The following is a 23,079-nucleotide window of genomic DNA, read 5'->3' on the forward strand; positions in this document are numbered from 1 at the left end:
TTTTATAATTTACTCTAATTTCTTAAATTCCTCAAATTTTGCAAAACGATCCCTAATTACTATTTGGTTCTCAACATTTTCAAAGTTAGCAATTTAATCCATAAATTTTAAATTCTTTCTAATTTAACCAATTAAGCATACTAATACTAAATTCCAGCATAGTATAGCAACTTTTAATAATTTACTCTTATTCCTTAAATTCCTTAAATTTTACAAAATGGTCCCTAAAACTTTACAATGTTCCAAAATGGTCCCAACCTTATTTCAAATTATGTAACAACATATAAATTATTATTTCAGAGTGTAACAACATATAATCACAAAATTAATAAACTTATGAAACTAAAATTATGAGATCAATATGAAACCATAAACCTTTAAAATAAGAATCAAATGAGATATAGGGCTTGAGTTTAAATTACCTCAGGCTATGCTTTGTGATCAATCTCCCTCTCAAGCTCTCACTGCTGATCAATCTCCCTCTCAAGCTCTCACTGCTTCTGTAATTGTGAATTGCCTCAGCCTCAGCCCGAGCATCTCTTATAAACACATTCGTAACTCATCCATATTTATTTGTTAAGAAGACGCCGAGCTATCCAGCTTTCCATGCAAAGACGCCGAGAAATCCTTACCTAAATGTAAAGAAGACGCCGAGAAATCCATCAGTTGCATGCCCCCCACATGCAGACGTGCAGGACCCCCACATGCAGATGTGCAGCCTTGCAGGACCCAGGACCCGTGATTTCTCCTTGCAGAACCCGTGCTCTCTCCTTGCAGAACCCGTGATTCTCACGTCCAGTCCCATGCACAGCACTGAAGACGCCGAGAGTTCCTATGAAGAATCCAACTGAAGACGCCGAGAGATCATGCACAGCTCCCACGCTTCCACATCTGCTGAAGACGCCGGGATATCCAAGTTGAAGACGACGACAGCCTAAAGACGCCGAGCTTTCCAAAGAACCACATTAAGCACTGTATATTTCACCCCATTTGGGGAAATAATAGGCAAAGGGCATTAGTTGGGGAAAAAATATTCCCCACATGCATTATTCTGGCATTTTTGCCATTTTTAGCTACGACCGAAAAATTTACATTGTGATTAATTTATAATTTACAACTGAAAATTATAAAATTTATAATAATATTAGTTAAAAATAATATAAAAATATAATATTTTTAATTTCCACCTAAAATACTATATTATCCAACCTAAAAAATTATACTCTCAATAAAATTTTCCAATTACATCTGATTTATGTTATTTTTTAATTTTATATTAATAAATTGTATTTTAAACTTTCCGATCGTGGGTTACACAAATAGTGCGCACCTCACCCCGTAGGCCGTACGTAAACGTAAACCATTGGTGCTCACCCTCCAACCCTATCCATCACAACCGGAATGAATGCTTCACCAGGTCCGGCCTATGCACCCAACCTGACAATTCCAGATCAAGCAAAACACCCCTTATTTTGTCGTTTAACTCTCCCCTTCACTGCTGCATAATTAATTTATGAGAAAATCGTCTCAGTGACCAAAAATGCCTTATAATATACGATTTTAACCAATTTTTTTTGGATTTGCCAAAATGACCAACAAAATCGCAACGCGAAATAAAAATCGTAACGCGATCGCCAGAATCGCAAATCAGTTTCCAAAATCGCAACGTGATTCTTGACAATCGCAATGCGATTTTCATATTCGCATTGCGATTTTCCATAATCGCAACGCGAATATAAAAATCGCAACGCGAACACATAAATCGCAACGCGTATCCGTAAATCGCAACGTGTATCCGTAAATCGCAACGCGTATCCGTAAATCGCAATGCGTATCTGTATATCGCAACGCGTATCCGTAAATCGCAACGATAATCCGTAAATCGCAACGAGAATCTGTAAATCGCAACGATAATCCGTAAATCGCAACGAGAATCTGTAAATCACAACACTGAAATTTTGGGTATATAACTACGCAACAGCAGCAAATCATAAACTAAATCCCTAAATCGCAACTCATTCCATCTCCATCTATCACTCTCTCCGGCGACATCCGTTCCTATATCCAACGACATCCTTCCCAATCCGGCAACAGGTTTTAGTTTCGCAGCTCGTCTGTTTAGTAAATTAATTTACAACCATGAAATCATCTAATGTTGATCATGTTTGGATAGATTTGTGTTTTGGAGGGTCATGGGATAATGTTCATGGTGTTTTACAATATATGCCTTTACCCATGAATCTTCAACTAAAATTGTCTTTACAAAAGTTAACTTATGAAACTATAATGCTACGTGTTTCAAATAAATTGAATTTAGAGCCCCTAAGTGGATTTAGGCTATCTTATCAGAGAAATGGTAAAGTTTATTTGTTAACCGACAATGAAGATGTTGAACGATTCATTGCTTACATTAGTGTTTCACAAGATGATGTTACATTGTATGTTGTTGAACCTAGAAGTAGTATTGTTGGGTCAGTAGCGGGTAGTAATCAACTAAGTTTTTCTCAAAACCCACAACCCTTCTCTAATCCAAATCCCAATCAACTTTCAGCACCAAATTCCGGTTTTTGTATTGACCAGTTAGACGATGATGAGCCAACAGAAAAAATTGTGAGTACTAGTCAGTATTCGAAATTTGGTCTTGGTCAATATCCGGACTTTGATATTGGTCAATACACGGATTTTGATGATGTTTCAGAAGAAGAAACAGACCTTGCGTGTAATGATTTTGATATTGGTCAATACCCGAATTTTGATGATGAAACAGCCGTTGCCGAAGAATGTATTGTTGATGATAATGAGGAGGAAGTTACGACTGTGAATGAACATGTTGAACATCCATTCTGTAATTCATATAATCCTGAAGAAGAAAAAGAAGAAGAAAAAGTCCCCGAAGAAAAGAAAATGCCACGGGCGTATAACTGGAATATGCCAGAATTACTTCAGATACCGGAAGAAGAGTTGGTAAAGAAAGCAGTTGATTGTTACACAAAAGTTATTCGTATCAAGAAAGATGATTGTTTTGATACAAAGGAAGACTTGAAGATAGCTTTGTATACGAAATGTGTGGAAGATGGCTATCAACTAAAAGTTAACAAATCAAGCAAAGATCGTTTCGAAACAAGGTGTATGATTGACAAAAACTGTACGTGGCGTATGATTGCAAAGAGAATAAAAGATTGCGAAATGTTTCAAGTTAGGACTTTTATTGATAAACATACATGTTCAAGAACCCAAGTTTTTCCTCACCATAGACAGGCAAACAAAAAAGGTGTTGGGTGGTTTTCTGGCTGAGTTAATGTTTTTGAATGGCAGGGTATATCGGGGACATGAAATTATGACTGACATGAATGCTCGGTTCAAGATTAGTATATCATATTCTCAAGCTTGGAGAGCCAAATGTTATGCCTTGGAATTGTTGAGGGGGTCGCCAGAAGCATCGTTTGCCCAACTGCCGGCTTATTGTCACAATTTAAAGCTGAAAAACCCTGGGTCGGTAACTCATATCAAAACAGATAGAGATGGACGCTTTGAGTTGCTGTTTATCGCCATTGGTGCTACGGTTAGTAAATCAATATAATTTTGTTGACTCATTTTTGTTAGTTACATGCATTTCACATTTAAATGATTATATTTCTTGTGTATATTATTTTGTAGATTCGTTCGTTTATTACTTGCATGCGCCCAGTTATTATAGTTGACGGAGCACATTTGAAAGGTCGATACCTTGGTGTAAACTTATTAGCAGTAGCCATGGATGCTAACAATGGGATATTGCCAATAGCTTACGGGGTTGGCAAATCTGAAACCTCTGATTCATGGACATGGTTTATGGGGCATCTTAGGGATTGCATAGGTCCTATTAGCAATCTGACAATCATATCCGATAGGGCAAACTCAATTGACAACGCTGTTAGAAGGTGTTTCCCAGATGCTTTTCATGGACTTTGTGGTGTTCATTTGTATAGAAATCTAAAATCAAGGTCTGCTGGTATAAAAAAGCACAAATGGACATACTGGAAGGCTGTAAAAGCTTATCGGGAAGTGGATTTCAATAAGCATATAAATTGTTTAAGACGTGTTTTACCTCAGTGTGCTCAAACACTAGAAGATGTCGGGTTTGAAAGATGGTCAAGAGTACATCAACTTGGAGCAAGATATGGTTTCATGACGTCTAATAGTGCAGAATCAATCAACGCTCTAAGTCGTCATTCCCGGAAATTACCCATTACTATGTTAATGGAGTTTTTTCGAGCCTCTATTCAACAGTGGTACTACAAGAAAAGAAACCATGCAGGTATTATTTCTTTGAATTCGTAACTTATCATATTTATATATTTTACTAAGTATTGTTTATTTAAATTTACAGGAACATTGGAACATCGTGTTATACCATGGACTTAAAAAAAGATAACGAAACGTGTTGTGAAGTCAACGTCATGGAGAGTTGAACCATGTTCAAACACTTTGTTTCAAGTACTGGATAATAACTTAAATGGGCTAGTCGATCTAAATGCAAAGACGTGTAGTTGTATGAAATGGCAAACATCTGGTTATCCGTGTGGCCATGTTATAAAAGTTGCTCTTCATTTAAACCAAGATGATTCAAGCGCATACGCTATGGATTGCTACACTACAGAAGTTTATCGACAGACTTATGCCGAGATTGTCTACCCTATTCCACATCCTTCTGAGTGGGACATACCAGATGACTTACAAACAGTTTTGCCACCAGCCATGGACAGAAGGCTACCTGGCCGACCAAAAAGTCACGATCGTATACCGTCTAAGGGTGAAGAGAAGAAGAGATCGACATGTAGTCGGTGCAAGGAAAGTGGTCATCCAAGGTTGACATGTGGATCACCAGTGCCATCAAAATCATCTTTTCCTCTACCAAAATATGGATCCTCATCAAAATCCAAAGCTCATATGGTGTCAAGCAAAAGGCAATCATCTTTAAAATCCCAATCACAATTGGCTTCACCTTTTGGGATTGTTAACTTAGGTGATTTTTAAATGCAAACGTTGTATTATGTGGATTTTATATGTGAACTTTTAACATTTTCAGTTGAATTAATGACTCAGGCCAACCATTTTGACTTAACCAACTCTTGTTATTCAGTTGTTATCACTTATTAGGCATGCATTTGACTATCGCAACACGGATATTACAATCGCAACGAGAGAATCGCAATACGAAATGAAAATCCCAACAAGAAAATCGCAATGCGGAAATGAAAATCGCAATGCGAAATGAAAATCGCAATGCGAAATGAAAATCGCAACGAGAGAATCGCAATGCGGAAATGAAAATCGCAATGCGAAATGAAAATCGCAACGAGAGAATCGCAATGCGAAATGAAAATCGCAACGAGAGAATCGCAATGCGGAAATGAAAATCGCAATGCGAAATGAAAATCGCATTGCGATTCTCTCGTTGCGATTTTCATTTCCGCATTGCGATTTTCATTTCGCATTGCGATTCTCTCGTTGCGATTTTCATTTCGCATTGCGATTTTCATTTCAACATAATGCAGATTGAAATCAACAAAATCAACCATTACATTTCAATCAATTAAACAAGCACAAATAAGAATTATGTTCGCATCAATTACACAAATCAACTTTTACAAATCATCTTTTACAAATCAATTAAACAATCAAAAAATAAGCAATAATTCTTATTTCCAATCATCTACTATTGAATCAACTTTTACAAATCAATTAAACAATCAAAAAACAATCAATTAAACTATTGAATCAACTTTTGCAGCCATACATCATTTTCACGCAGTTCTCTTCTGAGATTAACCTGCAGAAACCAAACATTTGCTCAAACAACACTTTCTACACATTTAAAACCTACAAACAGCAAATTATTCTATTCTAGGTACTTAACCAAACATTTTCAAACCAAAAGTCTATAAACTTACCAATTGTTTATGGATATTTTTATAACGCGGATGCAGGTAGGCAGCGTCTCGTATATATCGATTTAGCCATATAATGCCGAAACCACAAGCCTACTGCAGCTCTATCTCTATCGGTGGGAGGTAGATACTTGGTGCTTCCCGTCGTCAAACGCTCCAACGCCAAGCATACGAGAGGACCACAATCTCCTCTGGCTCCTCCCGTTTGTTGTGGCTCGGTCTCGTCTCTAATAACTGTAATATTGAGCTTCTTTGGCTTCTTGTTTCCAGAACGAGTCCAATAATTGATCGCATCCAAGAATTTAGCCAAATGAGAGCTCCATCCCTTAATAATCTCTCTTAAATCAGCCAATGATATGTAATTTATCATGCTGTCATACACTATTGTCTTAAGGGATGGGAGCTGAAGCTCGACGAGAATCCAATGTTTACGTTCCAAAACAGGGATAAACACCTGCAATCATAAGTAATAATTCATTCATTTGCGCACTTATTTCATAAAACCTTTAAACTCAATCTAAAATAAATACTAACCTTATCGACCTCCCACCATGCAGGATAAAGTTTAGCTTGTCCATTGCCCAAATCAAATGATTCATCTCGTGCATTCTTCAAGTGAACGGCGTTAAAAGACGTCGGCATAATTGTATATCGTATATTTTTATTTTTCTTAAGTTTTCTTATTATTAGAAGACGTGTCACCCACGCATCGATATGCTGTTTTACAAAAAAAGACATATATTAGTGACTTACATAAATTAAAAAAAAAAATTAATCAAATTGAAATATAAGAAAAATATAAGACTTATCCCCCATCGAACTAGCCATTGTCTTCGACCCCTAATAATACGCCCCACCAAGACCGATCAAGCAACAAATAGATATCATCGGTGAGCTTGCATATGTCAGTGAAACACCCCTGGCTCCGCTCATGTAGATAAAAATCAACTGCGGTCTTAGCCCAAAGGGTGTTATCCAGAATTGTGTCCGGTAGTTGTTTCCTCTCCTCTTCAGATACCGGTATGGTACTGGCCGGTAACTCATACGAGAGCCAACTTGAATCTATCATGTCCGGCACGTCAGAGGGTTTCTCAAGAAGCCTACATATGACGCCATGTGAATCGGGCTCTTGAATGGTGGGAGTGACCTCTTCAATGATGACAGTGGCCTCTTGAACGGTGGGAGGGGACTCTCGAGGAATGATAGGGGGGGCCTCTTCAACGATAGGAGTGGACTCTTGAGGGATGACAGGCGAGTCGGGCTTCTTCTTGCGGTGTCTTCGCACTATTGGGGTGTACGGAGACTTAATAGCACGTGCACGCTGTCTGATGCGTGAACTCCGTCGTGCAAGCATAACCCGACGTAAAGCATCCACTCTATCGGGCCGCTAAATAATTAAATACAAAAATCAGTAAATAAACAGACATGATATTTAAACAGTGAAAACAAAGACAAATATGTTTCAAACTTGCATTGTATTCACCCAAGTCATTATTCTATCATAGTTCACAAAATGCATCAGATAACAAAGAAAAATATGTTTCAAAAACTAATACCCTAAAGTTAGTATTTGTCTTTGTTTTGTCTATTGGTTGAAGTAATGCAATCCATTCAAGTTTCAATTTGCAGAAGAAGAAATAGTTTACTTTCGCAACACGAAACTTAAAATCGCAACGCGAAATGAGAATCGCAACGAGAAACCAAAATCGCAACGCGAAACCAAAATCACAACGCGAAATGAAAATCGCAACGACAGAATCGCAATGCGAAACCAAAATCGTAACGAGAGAATCGCAACGCGAAATGAAAATCGCAATGCGATTTTGGTTTCGCGTTGCGATTTTGTCGTTGCGATTTTGGTTTCGCGTTGCGATTCTGTCGTTGCGATTTTCATTTCGCGTTGCGATTCTCTCGTTGCGATTTTAAGTTTCGTGTTGCGAAAGTAAACTATTTCTTCTTCTACAAATTGAAACTTGAATGGATTGCATTACTTCAACCAATAGACAAAACAAAGACAAATATTGACTTCAGGGTATTAGTTTAGCAGAATTGGCAGCAACCGAACAAATTTACTTTCAACCAAAAGACAAAACAAAGACAAATACTATTTCACAGTGTTAAAGAATACACAATTTAGCAGAATTGGCAGCAACCGAACAAATTTACTTTCAACCAAAAGACAAAACAAAGACAAATACTATTTCACAGTGTTAAAGAATACACAGTTTAGCAGAATTGGCAGCAACCGAACAAATTTACTTTCAACCAAAAGACAAAACAAAGACAAATACTATTTCACAGTGTTAAAGAATACACAGTTTAGCAGAATTGGCAGCAACCGAATAAATTTACTAAGCAATCTAAGTGAAATGGCTAATCTAAGTGAAATTACGAGTAAATTTATCATTAAGTTAAATATGGAAAATCTTAAACTTACCTCGTTGCGTAGAGTATGAACCTCATTCTGCAACGATACTATCATCTCACGTAGAGGCAACCTCACCACGTAAAGTTGACACCTCCACACGCCATGCACCATCGTTATCGCGTAGAGTACCGATCTCCTCACGCAAGGCATTGACCTCATCACGTAACTCCCTTGACTCATCCCGTGGAGGTGGAGGTGGAGAACAGGGAGATAGGAGTCGTGGCATCTTTGCCGGTCGCCTATCATGAGGTGATGGTGGAGAAGAGGCTCGATGATGTGACGGGATAGGTGATGGCTCTCGTTCTAGATGTGTATAGTCGGGTCGATCGGGTGATGGCTCTAGGTGAGGTGATGGCTCTCGAATTGGAGGAAGTGGATGCTGCTCATCATCCGTGCCATCAAAAAAACTCTGACTAGCTTGCCACCAATCATTGGCAAGCTCTTCCTCCGTGGGTGTCAGTCTTTGTAATGGAATGTTGGCCTCCTAACAATATAAAAACTCAAACAAAGTTAAACGTCTACTATTAATAACTTGTTTATATATTATATGAAAGTATTTGTGTTAACTTACATTATTTATTGTCGCATATGGTATTAAGTCTTCCCAATCCAACAGATTTTTCCTCTTCCAAGAAATAGCCCTGGGAATATCATTTGACGTTTTTATTGCATATGTACGCATGCTGGGGAAAGCCTCGAATATCCAAATCTACAAACAATATAATAACAAAATTAGTAATTGTTAAATAATTAATTATAATTTTAGAAACATTATATAGAAATTCTTACCTTAAAGGCCCAAACAAAGCCTGACAAAGTGTATTTCGACCCATCGCCACGCAAACTTTTGCGGTCATCAAAGGCAGTAGACAACTTAGTCCAGGTAGCTTTCCATATATACGAACCCCATGGAAACAGATTCCATGCATTCAGGTCCTCTACCAATATTATTAGCTCCCGAGGAATAGGTTGTCTGGCCTCTCTGCCTAAAAAGCCGGCATACACAAGTAGTAGAAGGCATACTCGGACAACATCGACGTCATCCATCCGAGTGAAACCAGCTTTCTTATTAAACAATTTCTTCAGGTCGTCGACGTGTAGGTTCGGCTTCTCCATTGACTCATCCGGAAAAACCCGGGATAACCATGATGGGCGGGCGATATGACGAGTGTACCGGCCTATATCATCGTGTCCGAATCGTAGACCAGTGATTAAGCAGAACTCCTTCCGCCCAAAACAAGTATACGCTGGTGGAAAATGAAACCATATCTCTTCCTCACCACGTTGTATACTGTCGGGTAGATTTGATGTCATGGTCTGAAGCCACAAATGGGTCAAATTAGCATCTCCACCCGGATGCTGTACTCTCAGCCATGGCCTGAAGCAGGTTTCCTCAAACAATTGTCTTTGTGCAGGTGAAAGCTTCGAAGCAATTGTAGTGGCTAGGCTGACTTTATTCCTTAATGTCAATGAAGCCGAAAAAAATTTCTACAAAAACAATAAACATACCAAGTTAGATATACCAAAAACTACACTGTGAAGATATACCAAAAACAATAAACATAAAAAGTAGTAGTTTATTCTTGAAACTAAAATTTGCAACACTGTTTTGTCTTTTGGTTGAAATGAAAATCGCAACGAGAGAATGACTGTCGCAACGAGAGAAATGAAAATCGCAACGAGAGAATCGCAACGCGAAATGAAAATCGCAACGAGAGAATCGCAACGCGAAATGAAAATCGCAATGCGATTTTGGTTTCGCGTTGCGATTCTCTCGTTGCGATTTTCATTTCGCGTTGCGATTCTCTCGTTGCGATTTTCATTTTTCTCGTTGCAGATAGTCATTTTCACGTTGCGATTTTCATTTATCTCGTTGCGACTTTTCTGCAAATTGAAACTTGAATGGATTGCATTACTTCAACCAAAAGACAGAACAAAGACAAAGACAAATACTAACTTGAAAATCGCAACGAGAGAATAGCAACACGAAATGAAAATCGCAACGAGAGAATCGTAACGCGAAATGAAATCTAAGTGAAATGGTTAATCTATTATTGAAATGACCAGTAAACTTATCATCAGTTTCAATATGAAAAACCTACAATAATGCAAAAAATTCAAAATAAAAATAATTAAAAAAACTAACCATCGGAGGTTGATTTTCCATTTCTGAATATTGTGAGGGATTTTTGACCGTGAATGGTTGTGAGGGATTTCGCCGGAGATGGGGACGGAAATCTTCGGAGATGGGGACGGATTTCGCCGTAGAGAGTGAGAGATGGAGATGGGACTGAGTTGTGATTTTAGGTTTTAGGTTATGAGTTGCGATTACGGGATTTTGTCTTAATATTCGTTTTTGTAATTTGAAAATAAAATACGCGTAGCGATTATAATGGCGCTTTAAAAATCGCATTGCGATTTACGGATACGCGTTGCGATATACGGATACGCATTGCGATTTACGGATACGCGTTGCGATTTACGGATACACGTTGCGATTTACGGATACGCGTTGCGATTTATGTGTTCGCGTTGCGATTTTCATATTCGCGTTGCGATTATGGAAAATCGCAATGCGAATATGAAAATCGCATTGCGATTGTCAAGAATCGCGTTGCGATTTTAGAAACTGATTTGCGATTTTGGGGATCGCGTTGCGATTTTTATTTCGTGTTGCGATTTTGTTGGTCATTTTGGCAAATCCAAAAAAAATTAATTAAAATCGTATATTATAAGGCATTTTTGATCACAGGCGATTTTCTCTTAATTTATTTGGCAAAACAAAGATAGACAGAATGGGACCCTCCACTATCCCTTCCCAGTGTTAAGAATGCCATTTTTTAAGGAATTAATTAATTAACTGTGTGAAAAATGTATCCAACTTTTTATACATGTGAATTGAGGCGGTTCTGAGCATTTTCTAACCTTGTTGAGGATGGACATCTCAATTTTTATTTATTTTAATGATAATATTTATCTTAAAATTTTATTTATATTTAATCAATTCAAATATTTTATATTATTAATAAATTTGTATCAACTCTCAATACTATTTTTAGATCCGTCACTAAACTTCTATATTTTAAGTTTAATCTTTAAATTCGACATGAAATTAACTTGTGTGACCATGAGAAACTAAACGTATTTCATGCATTTGAAATAATCACAAACGCATAATGTATTGAGTAAATATTGGTCAGTATTTGTTCACGTGGTTAAATGATACTATTTCAGTCAGCTTATCGTGTCACATAAGTCTTATTATTAAATTAATGATTATTAACTGTCAAGTATCAATTTAGCATCAAATAATAATATTAATAATAGTTTCATTACTTTTAAATCTTCACTCAAAAAATAAATTTACTTATACTTTTAATGAATGTTTATGTAGTTTACCCAAAAAAATTAAAATTGTACATAAACTTTAATTAATATATAATATGATACATAAACTTTGATTTTATATAATTATATACGTTAAATTCTTATTATATTATTTTTTACAAGCTCTTAACATTATTTTTAATATCATTTTACTTTTGCATATTATATATAGAAGTAATTATATTTGTCAATCATATGTACCAAAAAAAATATTTGTCAATCATAAAAATAAATAGATATGCTTATTTTTTAAAAGAGAAATGTGCATGGTTGAACTTTAAGATTTATTTTTTTTATATTTTTTATGAAAGTTCATGTAAAACTTTAAGATTTATTTTTTTTTATTTTTTAAAATAACTATAATTTTTTAAAAGGAGAGTTGGCGATTTTTAATGGAAGTAGTTATTTATTTGTCAAAATAAATAATATGTTACAATGTAAATATAGATATTTTTAGATAAGTTTAATTTTTTATAAAAAAATTATATGAAAAAAATGTAAAAGACAAAATAACATTCTAAGGCCATTATTGTTTTATAGGAGTTATTTTACAAATCACATTATCTAAGATAAAATTAAAATAAAATAAATAAAAATATTAAGTTGAAAATGTGAAAAAGTATAAACTATTTATTCAAAAATAAATAATATGTATGATATATGTCTCTTCACAAGCACAAATTGGTCGTACAACAACGACCACGTATATTTATAAGCATATCTTCAATTAATGAATGAATATATATTTAGAAGATCATTTTTAAATATAAATAGTGTGAGATTAAAAAAACATAGCAAAATTTATTACTTTGTATTATCAACTATAATTTTAAAATTAGACCAAATTCGTATCGATATATTAATCAAAAGATAATTTTAAATATTAAAACCTCAATTTTTTAGAAGGAGGTGATTATTTTTCCTCACCAACCGATCAACCAATCAATCATCATATAAGACAAAGACACAATCAATTGAAAACTTATTTATTAAGGTACAACTAATTGAATATACATTTATCTTACGAGATTGAAAAATATTATTTTTAAAATTATTATGTTTATACATAATTTTAAAATAAATAAAAATGTAAGTATTAAAACGAAATAAAATTAATAGTTTGAATACTAGACGTGGAGCATTCCACTCTTATTCCCCAACTTAGCGCATTGTGAAACTAGAGCTTACTGTTTATATAAAATAATGTAGTACAACTTAACAGCGGGGCAGATTTCCTTTAGACAAACTCTGATTTAAAGACAAATCTGCCCCTTTTTTTTAATCTCAACACACAGTAAAGCTTACACAGTAGCCACAACACCTTTCACCAACTTTTATGATTTCAGTGGTACATCTTTTGGAGTTCATCTTTGAACCTTGTCTTGAGCTGTTCCCTCTTAATTTTGAGTGCAGCTGTGACCAACCCTGACTCAGGTGTCCATGCTTCTGCCATCAGATTAATCTTTGCTGGCACTTCGAATTTGTTCAGCTTTACATCCTTTGCCACCTGCACTCTCCCCGGTTAGTAATCAATCACCCAGGATGGATCGAGAGGGTGTTGAAAATAGATCGCACGCTCTAAAATTTTCAAAATTTATTAAATTTTAGTTATATTTATGTATTTTTATTGATTATCTAATTCTACGCTTCTAAAAAATTCGTACCTCTATACCCTTTCTCCTACTACCTCTTCCTATTCATTAAATTGCAAGTATCTGCATCCGAAACGCATAAAGACTGACCTTTGAAAGAGATTTTTGGACCTCAGTAACAGTTTCAGCTTTGTCACACAGTTCTGGGAAATCTTTGTACTCTATACCAGCTTCTTTGGCCCACTTCTCAAGAACCTCCTGTGATGGAACAATCAAAGCCACACAATAGCTGTGAAAGGGGTCTGCATGTACCATCAAATTGTCGACAAAATGGCTCGACAACAGTGCTGCCTCAACCTGCAACCAGCAAAAAATGAGCATCCGGTCCAGTATCCACAGATAAGTAATGGGATCGTTTTATTATCACCTTTCCGAGGGATATATACTCTCCATGTTGAAGTTTAACAATATCCTTTTTCCTGTCAATAATCTCAAGGCATCCATCAGTATGAAATTGTCCAATATCTCCCGTGTAAAACCAGCGCATACCCCTCTCATCAACCTGCAGGTGCAAGCAAACAGTTGTTTGTATTAGTTGATACTTACAGGCTATCAGACCTAGTTGCTTATTACTTGCCCCGTACAGATACAAAGCACGAACTCCACCTTGTAAACTTCTGCAGTTTTCTCAGGATTGTTGAAATAGCCAGAAGTTACACTGTATCCCCCAATAACGATCTCTCCACGAGGCATCGGTTTGTCGGACGTTGTATACCCACCTTCTGCCCAGTTAACAAGCTGAAAAAGCAACCCAATTCTAAAAATTTTGCACTGTGAACCTTGAATAAACACCAGCATGAGCATCAAGTAAAATGTAAAATATCAGACGATAATGAAGTGCTTCCATCTTTTCATTTCATTTCACTAAAAAATACTCCCAAGGATCCAAGTGCATAAACCACAAGCTGAAATGTGCTGGCAGCAATAAACACTTGTATAACCTTTCTTCAGAAAACAAAGAAAGATGTCTGGGAAACTCGATTCGCTTATGTTATTTGGCATACCTTAATGTAACAAGAAGGAACCGGTGGCCCAACTCGGCCCACACTTGTGTCGTCCCACTCGGTAAAAGCAGTTCCAGCACATGTTTCTGTCAAGCCATATCCTTGACATACGGGAGCCCTAGCGAAGAAAATAAGACATGGCAATCGAATTTTACTGAGAAACTGAAGTTCCATGTTCATGATTGATTACATTCACCACTTCATAATAAGAACTTGACATACTCTTAACTGAAAGTAAACTTCTCCAGCCATCTGATTATTCAATGCAAATTATTCTCTGAAACTTAATTAGCTTAACTTGCAAACAAAAAAATGCTACAACTGGAAGGGCAATTCCTCCAAAAATATTGCTACCGAGAGTCACTCTTACTGGCACAGGTTTAAAATGATATGCGGTGAATACAAGCACAGTGAAATAGTTGATATAATGATAGTTGTATGGATATATCTAAGCAACAGAACGAACACTTCCAGATTGTCTCACAACACTGGCTGGAAAGCAGACACTGGTACCCATTAATATTTGGCATCAGCACCAAACAAATGAGAGAAACTAAATTTTCGTCAAACTATATGGGTATCTAAGAAAAGAATAATTACCCCATGCAAATGTTGATGAAGTGTTGGGAATTTCCAGATAAAGGTGCCCCACCAGACAGCATGATTCGGATGCGACCTCCAAGTGCAGAACGTACTTTTTCAAAAACGATAACATCCCAAAACCATTTCTCAAGTCCCCAAGCACCAAACCAGCTTCCTTCTATAGCTTGCAGTCGCCGTTTATAAGCAAAATAAAAAAGTTTCTTTGCTAATCCTCCCATATCGTCAATCTACATAAAATATGATCAATTAGTAAAAGGGCAGTTCATTGTTATACCATATGTGAGACTCAACATGGCACGAGTGCCTGCTCCCCATGTACAAGAGAACAATGAGCAAGGCATATCTAAGGGAAAAGGAAGGGTCTTCACTTAATAAATAGTATAACTATAAACTATGGATCGGCCCTTCAATTTTTAACTTGGCCCTCTTTATAAAATTTGTATACACTTTATTGAATATTTTTACATATGCAATATCAATTATAATATTTGAATTCTATTTTTTTCATAAAAGAAACGTATACATCATTTTTAAATTTAATAGCATTATTATGATCAAATCTGCTATTTCGATATGCAAGTTATATTGTTATTTTGAGCACTACATATATAATATGACACCTAAATACAACTTCTGTCATTGCCCCTACAAGAGAGTCAAACCAGTATGCACCTTTTTCAGAACGCCATCCCGAACACGATCTAAAATAGCAGGAACAGCTGCCATGAGAGTGGGTTTCAATACAGAAGCATCTCCCTTGGTCCCTTTCATGATTTTACTAGAAGCATCTGTTAGTGTCAAAGGTGAACCATAGCCAATTGCACAACCTGCACTCAGCATCACCGACTGGAGAACACAGAACCATAAGAATAATCTTGATGCCATTGGTAGACAAGAAAAACTGGATATGAACCTACCTCAGCTGCCAGTTCCAGAACATGAGCTAAGGGCAAATATGCCAAATATACATCATTTCTTCCCAGTCCTTGGATAATAGTCATAACTGCTGCAGCAAGGGCTACAATGTTCCCATGAGTTATCATGACTCCCTAACTCATTAAAGAGTAAATCATGTTAGCCTGTACAAATAACGACCGGGGCACATGCAGTTACTCAGTTGCATAGGATGATTTATTAGGTGAATGTAATTTCCAAGTCATAATTCAAATAATGGTAATGCAGGCATGTAAATTACATTTTAAAATTTTGAATTTAACTTAGAGCAGAGCTGTGCTCATTTTATTCCTCTTCATTTTCAAGTAAGCCACATAAAGGTATACAAACCCTATATATATTGTCTTTCAGCATGCAATCTATACGGGTAAATCCACTGGTTCTGACCATTCCACCAAGGCCAATCAGCAAATTTGCTAGCATTGTGCGAGATGGATCACTAAGCTTGCACATATGAACAACATGAAAAATAAGGAACTAAATTTAGGCACCGAACCTTTGACAGACCCGTACTGCCACTTGTATACATTATAACTGCTACACCATCCTTGGAGGGTAGACAAGGAGCAACAGGTGCTCTTTCTCCACGTGATTCAATTTCATTAAAAGAAGAAACATTCCAACCACTCGTGCTTCCAAACAAATCAGAAATATTCACATTCTCATCATCTTCGAAGTAAATGATATTTGTAACCGTTTTCAGTCTTGTGCGTATTGCAGCCAACGTTTTTAGCTGCTTGGATTCACAGATCAAGGTTGATACCTGGGTCTGTCATAATTTTAAAACATTGAATGAGGACAACAAGCATTGCAAAAAGAAAGAGAAGTGAGGAAGATGAAAATATTGTAACCATATAATCACATTGTATATTCAATAAACCATTTTTGTGTGAATTCACCTCATTCAGAGAATGGATCAAGGCATCTTCACCTAGTGAAGCATAAACAGTGACAACTGTTACATTCTGCCTAAGGCATCCCTGTAAGTCAAAAAAGAAATATGGCACTGCATCAAAAAATTTAATTGGAAAAAAAGTGTTAAATCAGGGATCATGGCAATACCTGAAAGGCAATTTGCCACTCTGCTCGAGTTTCAGAAAAAATCGCAACATGAGTATCAACATTATGACCAAAATTAACAAGCCCGGATGCAAAATGGCAAGCACGTTTATAAACCTGTCCATAGGTTTGCCATTCATAATCCCCTAGGTGTACCTTCTCGAATTTCCTTTCATCACTGGAAGCAACAAAGTCCTTCTTAATTACTTTTCTTGTTCCCAGACATGGATTTCGTGAGTACTTTTCACAACATTGCTCGAAAAGTGCAGCTATTGTAGTGGCCCCTTCCCAAGGAAACTGAACCAACTCAGGATTTCGAGCATTGCGCACAGTATAACCTGCTTCACCACCCACTTTAACTGGAACTCCTCTTTTTTTCCCCTTTTTCTTGCCCATTAGAATGGAGGAAAACAATACGGGTACGATCACACCAACAACAGCAGCACCGACAACCCCATACGTTCCATATTTTTTTGTAAAAGATGACAAATAATCATTGAAATCTACTTTTTTCCTCAGGGGTTTGGTGAGTGTTGTTGTGTCAGTATTCTTCATTCTGAATGTTTTACTGAAAGCCTATGTAATATTCCCTTACAATAATGAACTAACCTACATACAAAAAAAAGGTTAACAACTTGATCAACATTCAATTACTACTGAATCAAGTTTTGTAAACAGAAGTTCTTCCCAAAATAAAAGGCCTTTCAAAATTTAACTATTCATGACTATATTAAAGGTATAATGGTCTTGACAGTCCCCTATAGACCTGAGTAACTTATTACAGTTTTAAAACCCATTTTTACTTTCTTTATTTTACCTCTTTCTATATAAATTGACCATGGCTAAAAAAAGAATTGAAAGGAGATATATTAGAGAAAATGAAAAGCCATGATGTATAGAAGAATTGAACTTCCTTTAAACTTTTTGCAGTAAGAAATGGGTTAATTTCCCGGTTCCACTATAGCTTCATTCCTGAATGTATTGACTCTCATGCATGAATTGAAACAATAAGAATACAAACTGGTTCACACAACCCAGATACAAAAGAGCAAATCATGATAATTAATGGTGAAGGACAGGGCCTTCCACCCTATGCACCTTAAATATTTTTGTCAAATTTGATTTGGTCCCCTCAAATTTTTTAATTAAGCCTTCAATTATTTTTAAAATCTCTATTAATTTCTCTGATTTTTTTTTTGAAAATCTTTATTACAGCCCTCAAAGTTTTTGAATAGATTTTATTAAGCCCTTACTTTCTTTCAAGATTTTTGAAAATTTCCATTAATATAAACTAAGCAAAACGTAAATAGAATTTGTTTCAATACAGTATATCCTTATTTCATTCCGGTGAATCAAATACACCATGAATATATAGTTGACCCTCTCAAAACTTAATTCCAAGATCAACTGTTGTTCATCAATAAGTCAAATTTCATAAATCCAAAATACACAAGGCCAGTCATAGACTCATAGGAAGAGTCTCGATCGAATTCCTTGATAAAGCCAAAAACCCCAGAAAAAGAAGCAAACCTGCTTTCTGTCTATATAGAAACAGAAGTTTCTAATAGAGAATTAAGATAATGAAACCTTGATCAAACCACAGCTTGTTATTATTGAAGCAAATCAAAACCCAGATTCAGGAATCATCAAAAGAATCAAAGCAAAGGAAAAACCGTCACCTTTACATTCTTTCTAATAGCAAACTTAACCAACCCAAAAAAAAATAACTGTAGAAAATAAAAGTAACCACAAAAGGAGGAGGAGGATGAGCTGATTAAGCTGCTTCAGATTTACCTTCAACGCTGCTTTAGACTAGGAGAGAAGGTGTAAGAAGGCTGATTCAGGTATCGTATAAATGAGAAGCTGGAGTGTATAAATATACTTGAGTATTAAAATAAAGAAAGACAAGGTCCTAAGGATGAAGATAAAGTTAACTTTCCAAAAATGGTACTAAAATATGAAGAAAATGACGGGCTTAAATGCTCCTTGAAGTGGGCACCATCGCACCAGGGCTCCGTTGAAGGGCAGCTTTGGTAGGGAAAAATTAACAAACCTTGGAAGGAAGTACACATCGGGCAGAGTTATTACGATATATGTACAATTTTGCAAGGAATCAAGTGTCGGTTGATAACACGTGGCGTAAGCGGTGACGTCTCTTAATAGCAACGTTGGTTTTTCTCCGATAAATAATAAACGATTATCCTATACCTTTCCTAATCGTTAGAACCTCCCCATACTCTATTTAATTTTAGGGTAGTTTATGTATTTAGTAACTCCATTATTACTTTAGTTTTATTTTGGTCATTTCGACTTAAAGTCGTGTTTAGATTCTATTTTAAAATATGTCGTTAAAAAATAACGGTGATATTAATGTATTAAAATAAGATAAATGTTACATTATCATGAAAAAAATAAAAATTATTACGTGAGTAATTTTATTTATTTTTGATGACGCATAACCAAAATATAACATTAAATATAATTTTAAAAATATAACGTATGGACCTTAAGGAATATCAACAAATTATTTATCATTGAGATCACTAGGGTTCATGCCTATTTATACTCCTCATATTTATGATGCTCGAATTCAATACCTCAAATAAGATCAACAATTCATTTATTATCGAGATCACTGAAGTTCGTGCCCATTTTTTTAGTTGAGTTCAGTGGAAGGAGCCCAATTTACCGAAATTCGGTCTAACCGGTTTGTAGTCCAAAAGCAATTTTGGACAGTTTATTGGTCAAACGGTTTGTAACTGCTTATTGAACTAGTTGCCCAACCAATTTGATCAACCGTTCCGATCCAGTCCAATAACAATGGACTAAACATTAAAAAACCAAAAAGAAAATAAAAAATCTAAAATTTATTATATTCCGTCGATTGATTAAAAATTCTCAATTTACTTTTTTTTAGATTGTAAATTTAATACCTATTAGAAGTAAAAAAAAAAATCTCCCCCAAATAGAAATTATTCATAACAAAGATTATCACACCCTAACACAGTTACAGATTTTATTTTTCATGCAGCACAGTCAACTTATTTGTAAGATTAATAAGTCTTTCGAAGAACTAATGCAGCTACTATGTCCGGAGGTTCCAAAAAAAAATTTCTCGCTGATTTTTTACGAGCTAATAACGTTAAGAGATTTAGCATTTTATGTTTCTCTCAATTAATGGCGGATGCATTAAGCCTCATAGGGGTTAAGTGCATCTCCATTATTTTAAAAATGTAGTTAAATTTAACTTAATGTATTAAGAAAAAAATTATAATTTTTGCATACACATTATTTTTAAGAAAAGAAAATTAAAATTTTGGACCTAATTTTTAAATTTCTGAATCTACCACTGCTTTCAACTTATGTGATGTAAACACACTGCATCTTATTTATCTCTTGTTTTTTAAAAAGGGTAACATACATAAATAGTCTATTGACTACAAGGTGTTGCTTTATTAAGTCTCAAATTATTTGAAGTTATAAAATGATTCTCTGACTATGGAATGTTATTTTGTTGAGTACTCAAACTATTAAAAGTTACAAAATGATCATCTGACTATTCATATGTTCCAAACTTATCATTTCCCGTTAACAAATTTACGGTCATCTGAGCTGGATGTTAACATGTTGTCTGACATGTAAAATAATCTAATCATAAAACTGTTTGAATTGTATTTTATGGATCTACTTTTCGTTTACATTATATCGTCGAACCAGTGCTTGAAATATTATGTTGTCGAGCCAATACTTGAAAACTACGATGGTGTCAGTAGACATCATTAAAATATGATTTTATCATATTTCAATCAACAGGTTAACGTCCAGGTCATACAGATGTTAAATTTTTAAATGAAAGAATATGTTTGGAACATGTGAATATTTGGTTGATCATTTTATAACTTTTAATAATCAATAGATTCAATAAAGCAATGTCATATGACAGGGACCATTTATATACTTTACCCTTTTAAAAAAGAATTGATTTAGTCTTGTTTCCCATAAAGAGCAACTTCGGGCGAGGATTTTGCGTGCTAAATATAGAGCAATTGATTTGGTGCAGCAATCGGTTCTCAGAAATGGTTGCTCTCGGTTATGGAAGGGTGTTAGTATCGTATGGGAAGAGGTTCGAAAAGGCTTGGTTTGGGCATTGGGTGATGGTGCAACAGTTGATTTTTGGGGCGAAACGCGGTTGGAAAATCTAGGACCGTTACGTGCTCTGCGTATCAATCCGGGAGAAGATGAGGAGGAGCCTGCGTTGTTTAATTCAATGGTGGACACCTATGGCAAGTGGAAATGGGAGAAGTTTAGGGACAAGCTGCCTCTCTCACTTCTCATGCATTTGGCGGCTGTGACGCCACCGTTAGCTTTGGGTATTCCAGACACGCCGGGTTGGAGATGTGATAAGCATCGTTTCACAGTGAAGAGTGGTATGGTCAACGGACGGGTGAGTGTCCTCGTGATAACAGGCCTTTGTGGAATGTCATTACTCGTCATCGGGGATTGCCCCGTGTGAAGGCATTACTATGGCTCTTGTGCAAGGGTCGTCTAATAATACGACTACTGCATAGAGAATGGAACTTATCCTTCAGATTTGTGCCTCCAGAGTGTAACAAGGCAGCGGATAGTATGGCTAAATTGGCTTGGAGCTTACCCTTCGAATTCCAGCTGCTCCAGACTCCTCCCTCGGCGGTGATTGAATTTCTAAATGGTGATGGTTTATTGCAACAGACTCGGAATGGTGATAGCTAGGGGTTTTTTCGTAGCTTTCGTATCACACTCTTTTATTCAATAATAATAATAATAATATAACTCGATTTAAACTTTTAAAATTTAAATTTGTTATAAATAATTTAAAATTTAAAAAAAAAATATAATTTTTGGAATCAAATTAAATTTTACTGTTTCTAATAAAATTTTAAATTTAGATAAATTAATTAAAACCGTTTAGTTTTCTTCACATTATCTCCCTAATTTAAAATATGATAATAAATTCAATGTTAGTCATAAAAAGGCTTAATGTTCCTATAAATTACAAATAAAATATATTAACTTTGATGACGTGTTTAATAATAAATGATAAAAAGGGGCACACAATGATTGCTAAATCACTCAAGCATAGACTAATCTTGAACGTGTGTTTAACTAATCATCTCGTATTAGTTTTACAAAGCAAGATTAAGTACCATTAAACAAATAATTCAGTAAATTTTAATATTTTATCTGTTTTAAAACCAGATTTTCAAGCTATAACAAAATAAATATCAAGGCTACAATTTTACAAATGAATAATGTTACAAATATATAAATTTAAATATATTATTATCAACTCTGGAAAAAATCACTTACAACATTATCTATAATTATTTCGCCCAAATCAACTCCCTTCGACTAAATGAAAGAGCTCATCTTATTCATGATTAGGAAATTATACCCACGGACGCTATATGATTATCATATTTATAAGTCTTAGATTATGCTTTTTTTTATTAACACTTGTCCTTTACACACTTAACATATTAACAAGAAGTCAAGTCTTCTCTTTCGAAAGTTTTAATTGGAAAATAAACATTTCAATCATATTTAAACATAAGTGTGGGAGGCCTACGATGATTTAACTATTAGTTTTTCTTCTCAAGACGTTTGTATAAAAGACCTACATTAATCATATTTTTTTAGACACTTAAAATTTCGTCAAATAATCTTACACATCTTCTATTTTCCTATGGATATATCTGTGTAAACTATTATTAACCTTCGTCACTAAATTTTATATCAATAACATTATTAAATCTAGTTACACCAATTCAACATTCAAAAATGAATTTTAGAAATTGTAAAAACCCCCAACCCGTACCCGATCCGGATACGAGTCTGAGGTGTCATATTGACATTTCAAACCATTTACTTACAAAATAACAGAATATTTGAACTTATATTAAGAAAATACGATAATATATTGTTGAATTATGTTCGTTATAACAAATTTAAGGAAAGAAATGTTTTTATAAATAGTATTATACGGTATGAATAATATTGTGAACAGTAATGAACAGTACCATGAA

General features: G+C 35.2%; 1 protein-coding gene across 2 annotated transcripts; it reads right to left on the minus strand.

The window, feature by feature from the left end:
* Window positions 1-12,931: 12,931 nt before the first annotated feature.
* On the minus strand, window positions 12,932-19,028 carry LOC120161006 (long chain acyl-CoA synthetase 8-like). Of its 2 annotated transcripts, none has more exons than XM_039171315.1 (12): window positions 18,812-19,028; window positions 17,021-17,621; window positions 16,858-16,938; window positions 16,455-16,727; window positions 15,922-16,053; window positions 15,677-15,850; window positions 15,002-15,231; window positions 14,402-14,519; window positions 14,004-14,135; window positions 13,765-13,899; window positions 13,488-13,694; window positions 12,932-13,252 (listed from the first exon to the last, which is right to left on the minus strand). In XM_039171315.1, the coding sequence occupies exons 2-12, from the start codon at window positions 17,570-17,572 to the stop codon at window positions 13,088-13,090; spliced, it is 2,199 nt and encodes a 732-aa protein (XP_039027246.1). In that variant the 5' UTR covers window positions 17,573-17,621; window positions 18,812-19,028; the 3' UTR covers window positions 12,932-13,087. The 2 variants fall into 2 exon arrangements, with proteins under 2 accessions (XP_039027246.1, XP_039027245.1); XM_039171314.1 differs by having other exon boundaries at window positions 17,021-17,626.
* Between the last annotated feature and the right edge of the window lie 4,051 nt (window positions 19,029-23,079).

Source organism: Hibiscus syriacus, unplaced genomic scaffold, assembly GCF_006381635.1.
Source record: "Hibiscus syriacus cultivar Baekdansim isolate YM2019G1 unplaced genomic scaffold, ASM638163v2 tig00111398_pilon, whole genome shotgun sequence".
NCBI lineage: Eukaryota > Viridiplantae > Streptophyta > Magnoliopsida > Malvales > Malvaceae > Hibiscus > Hibiscus syriacus.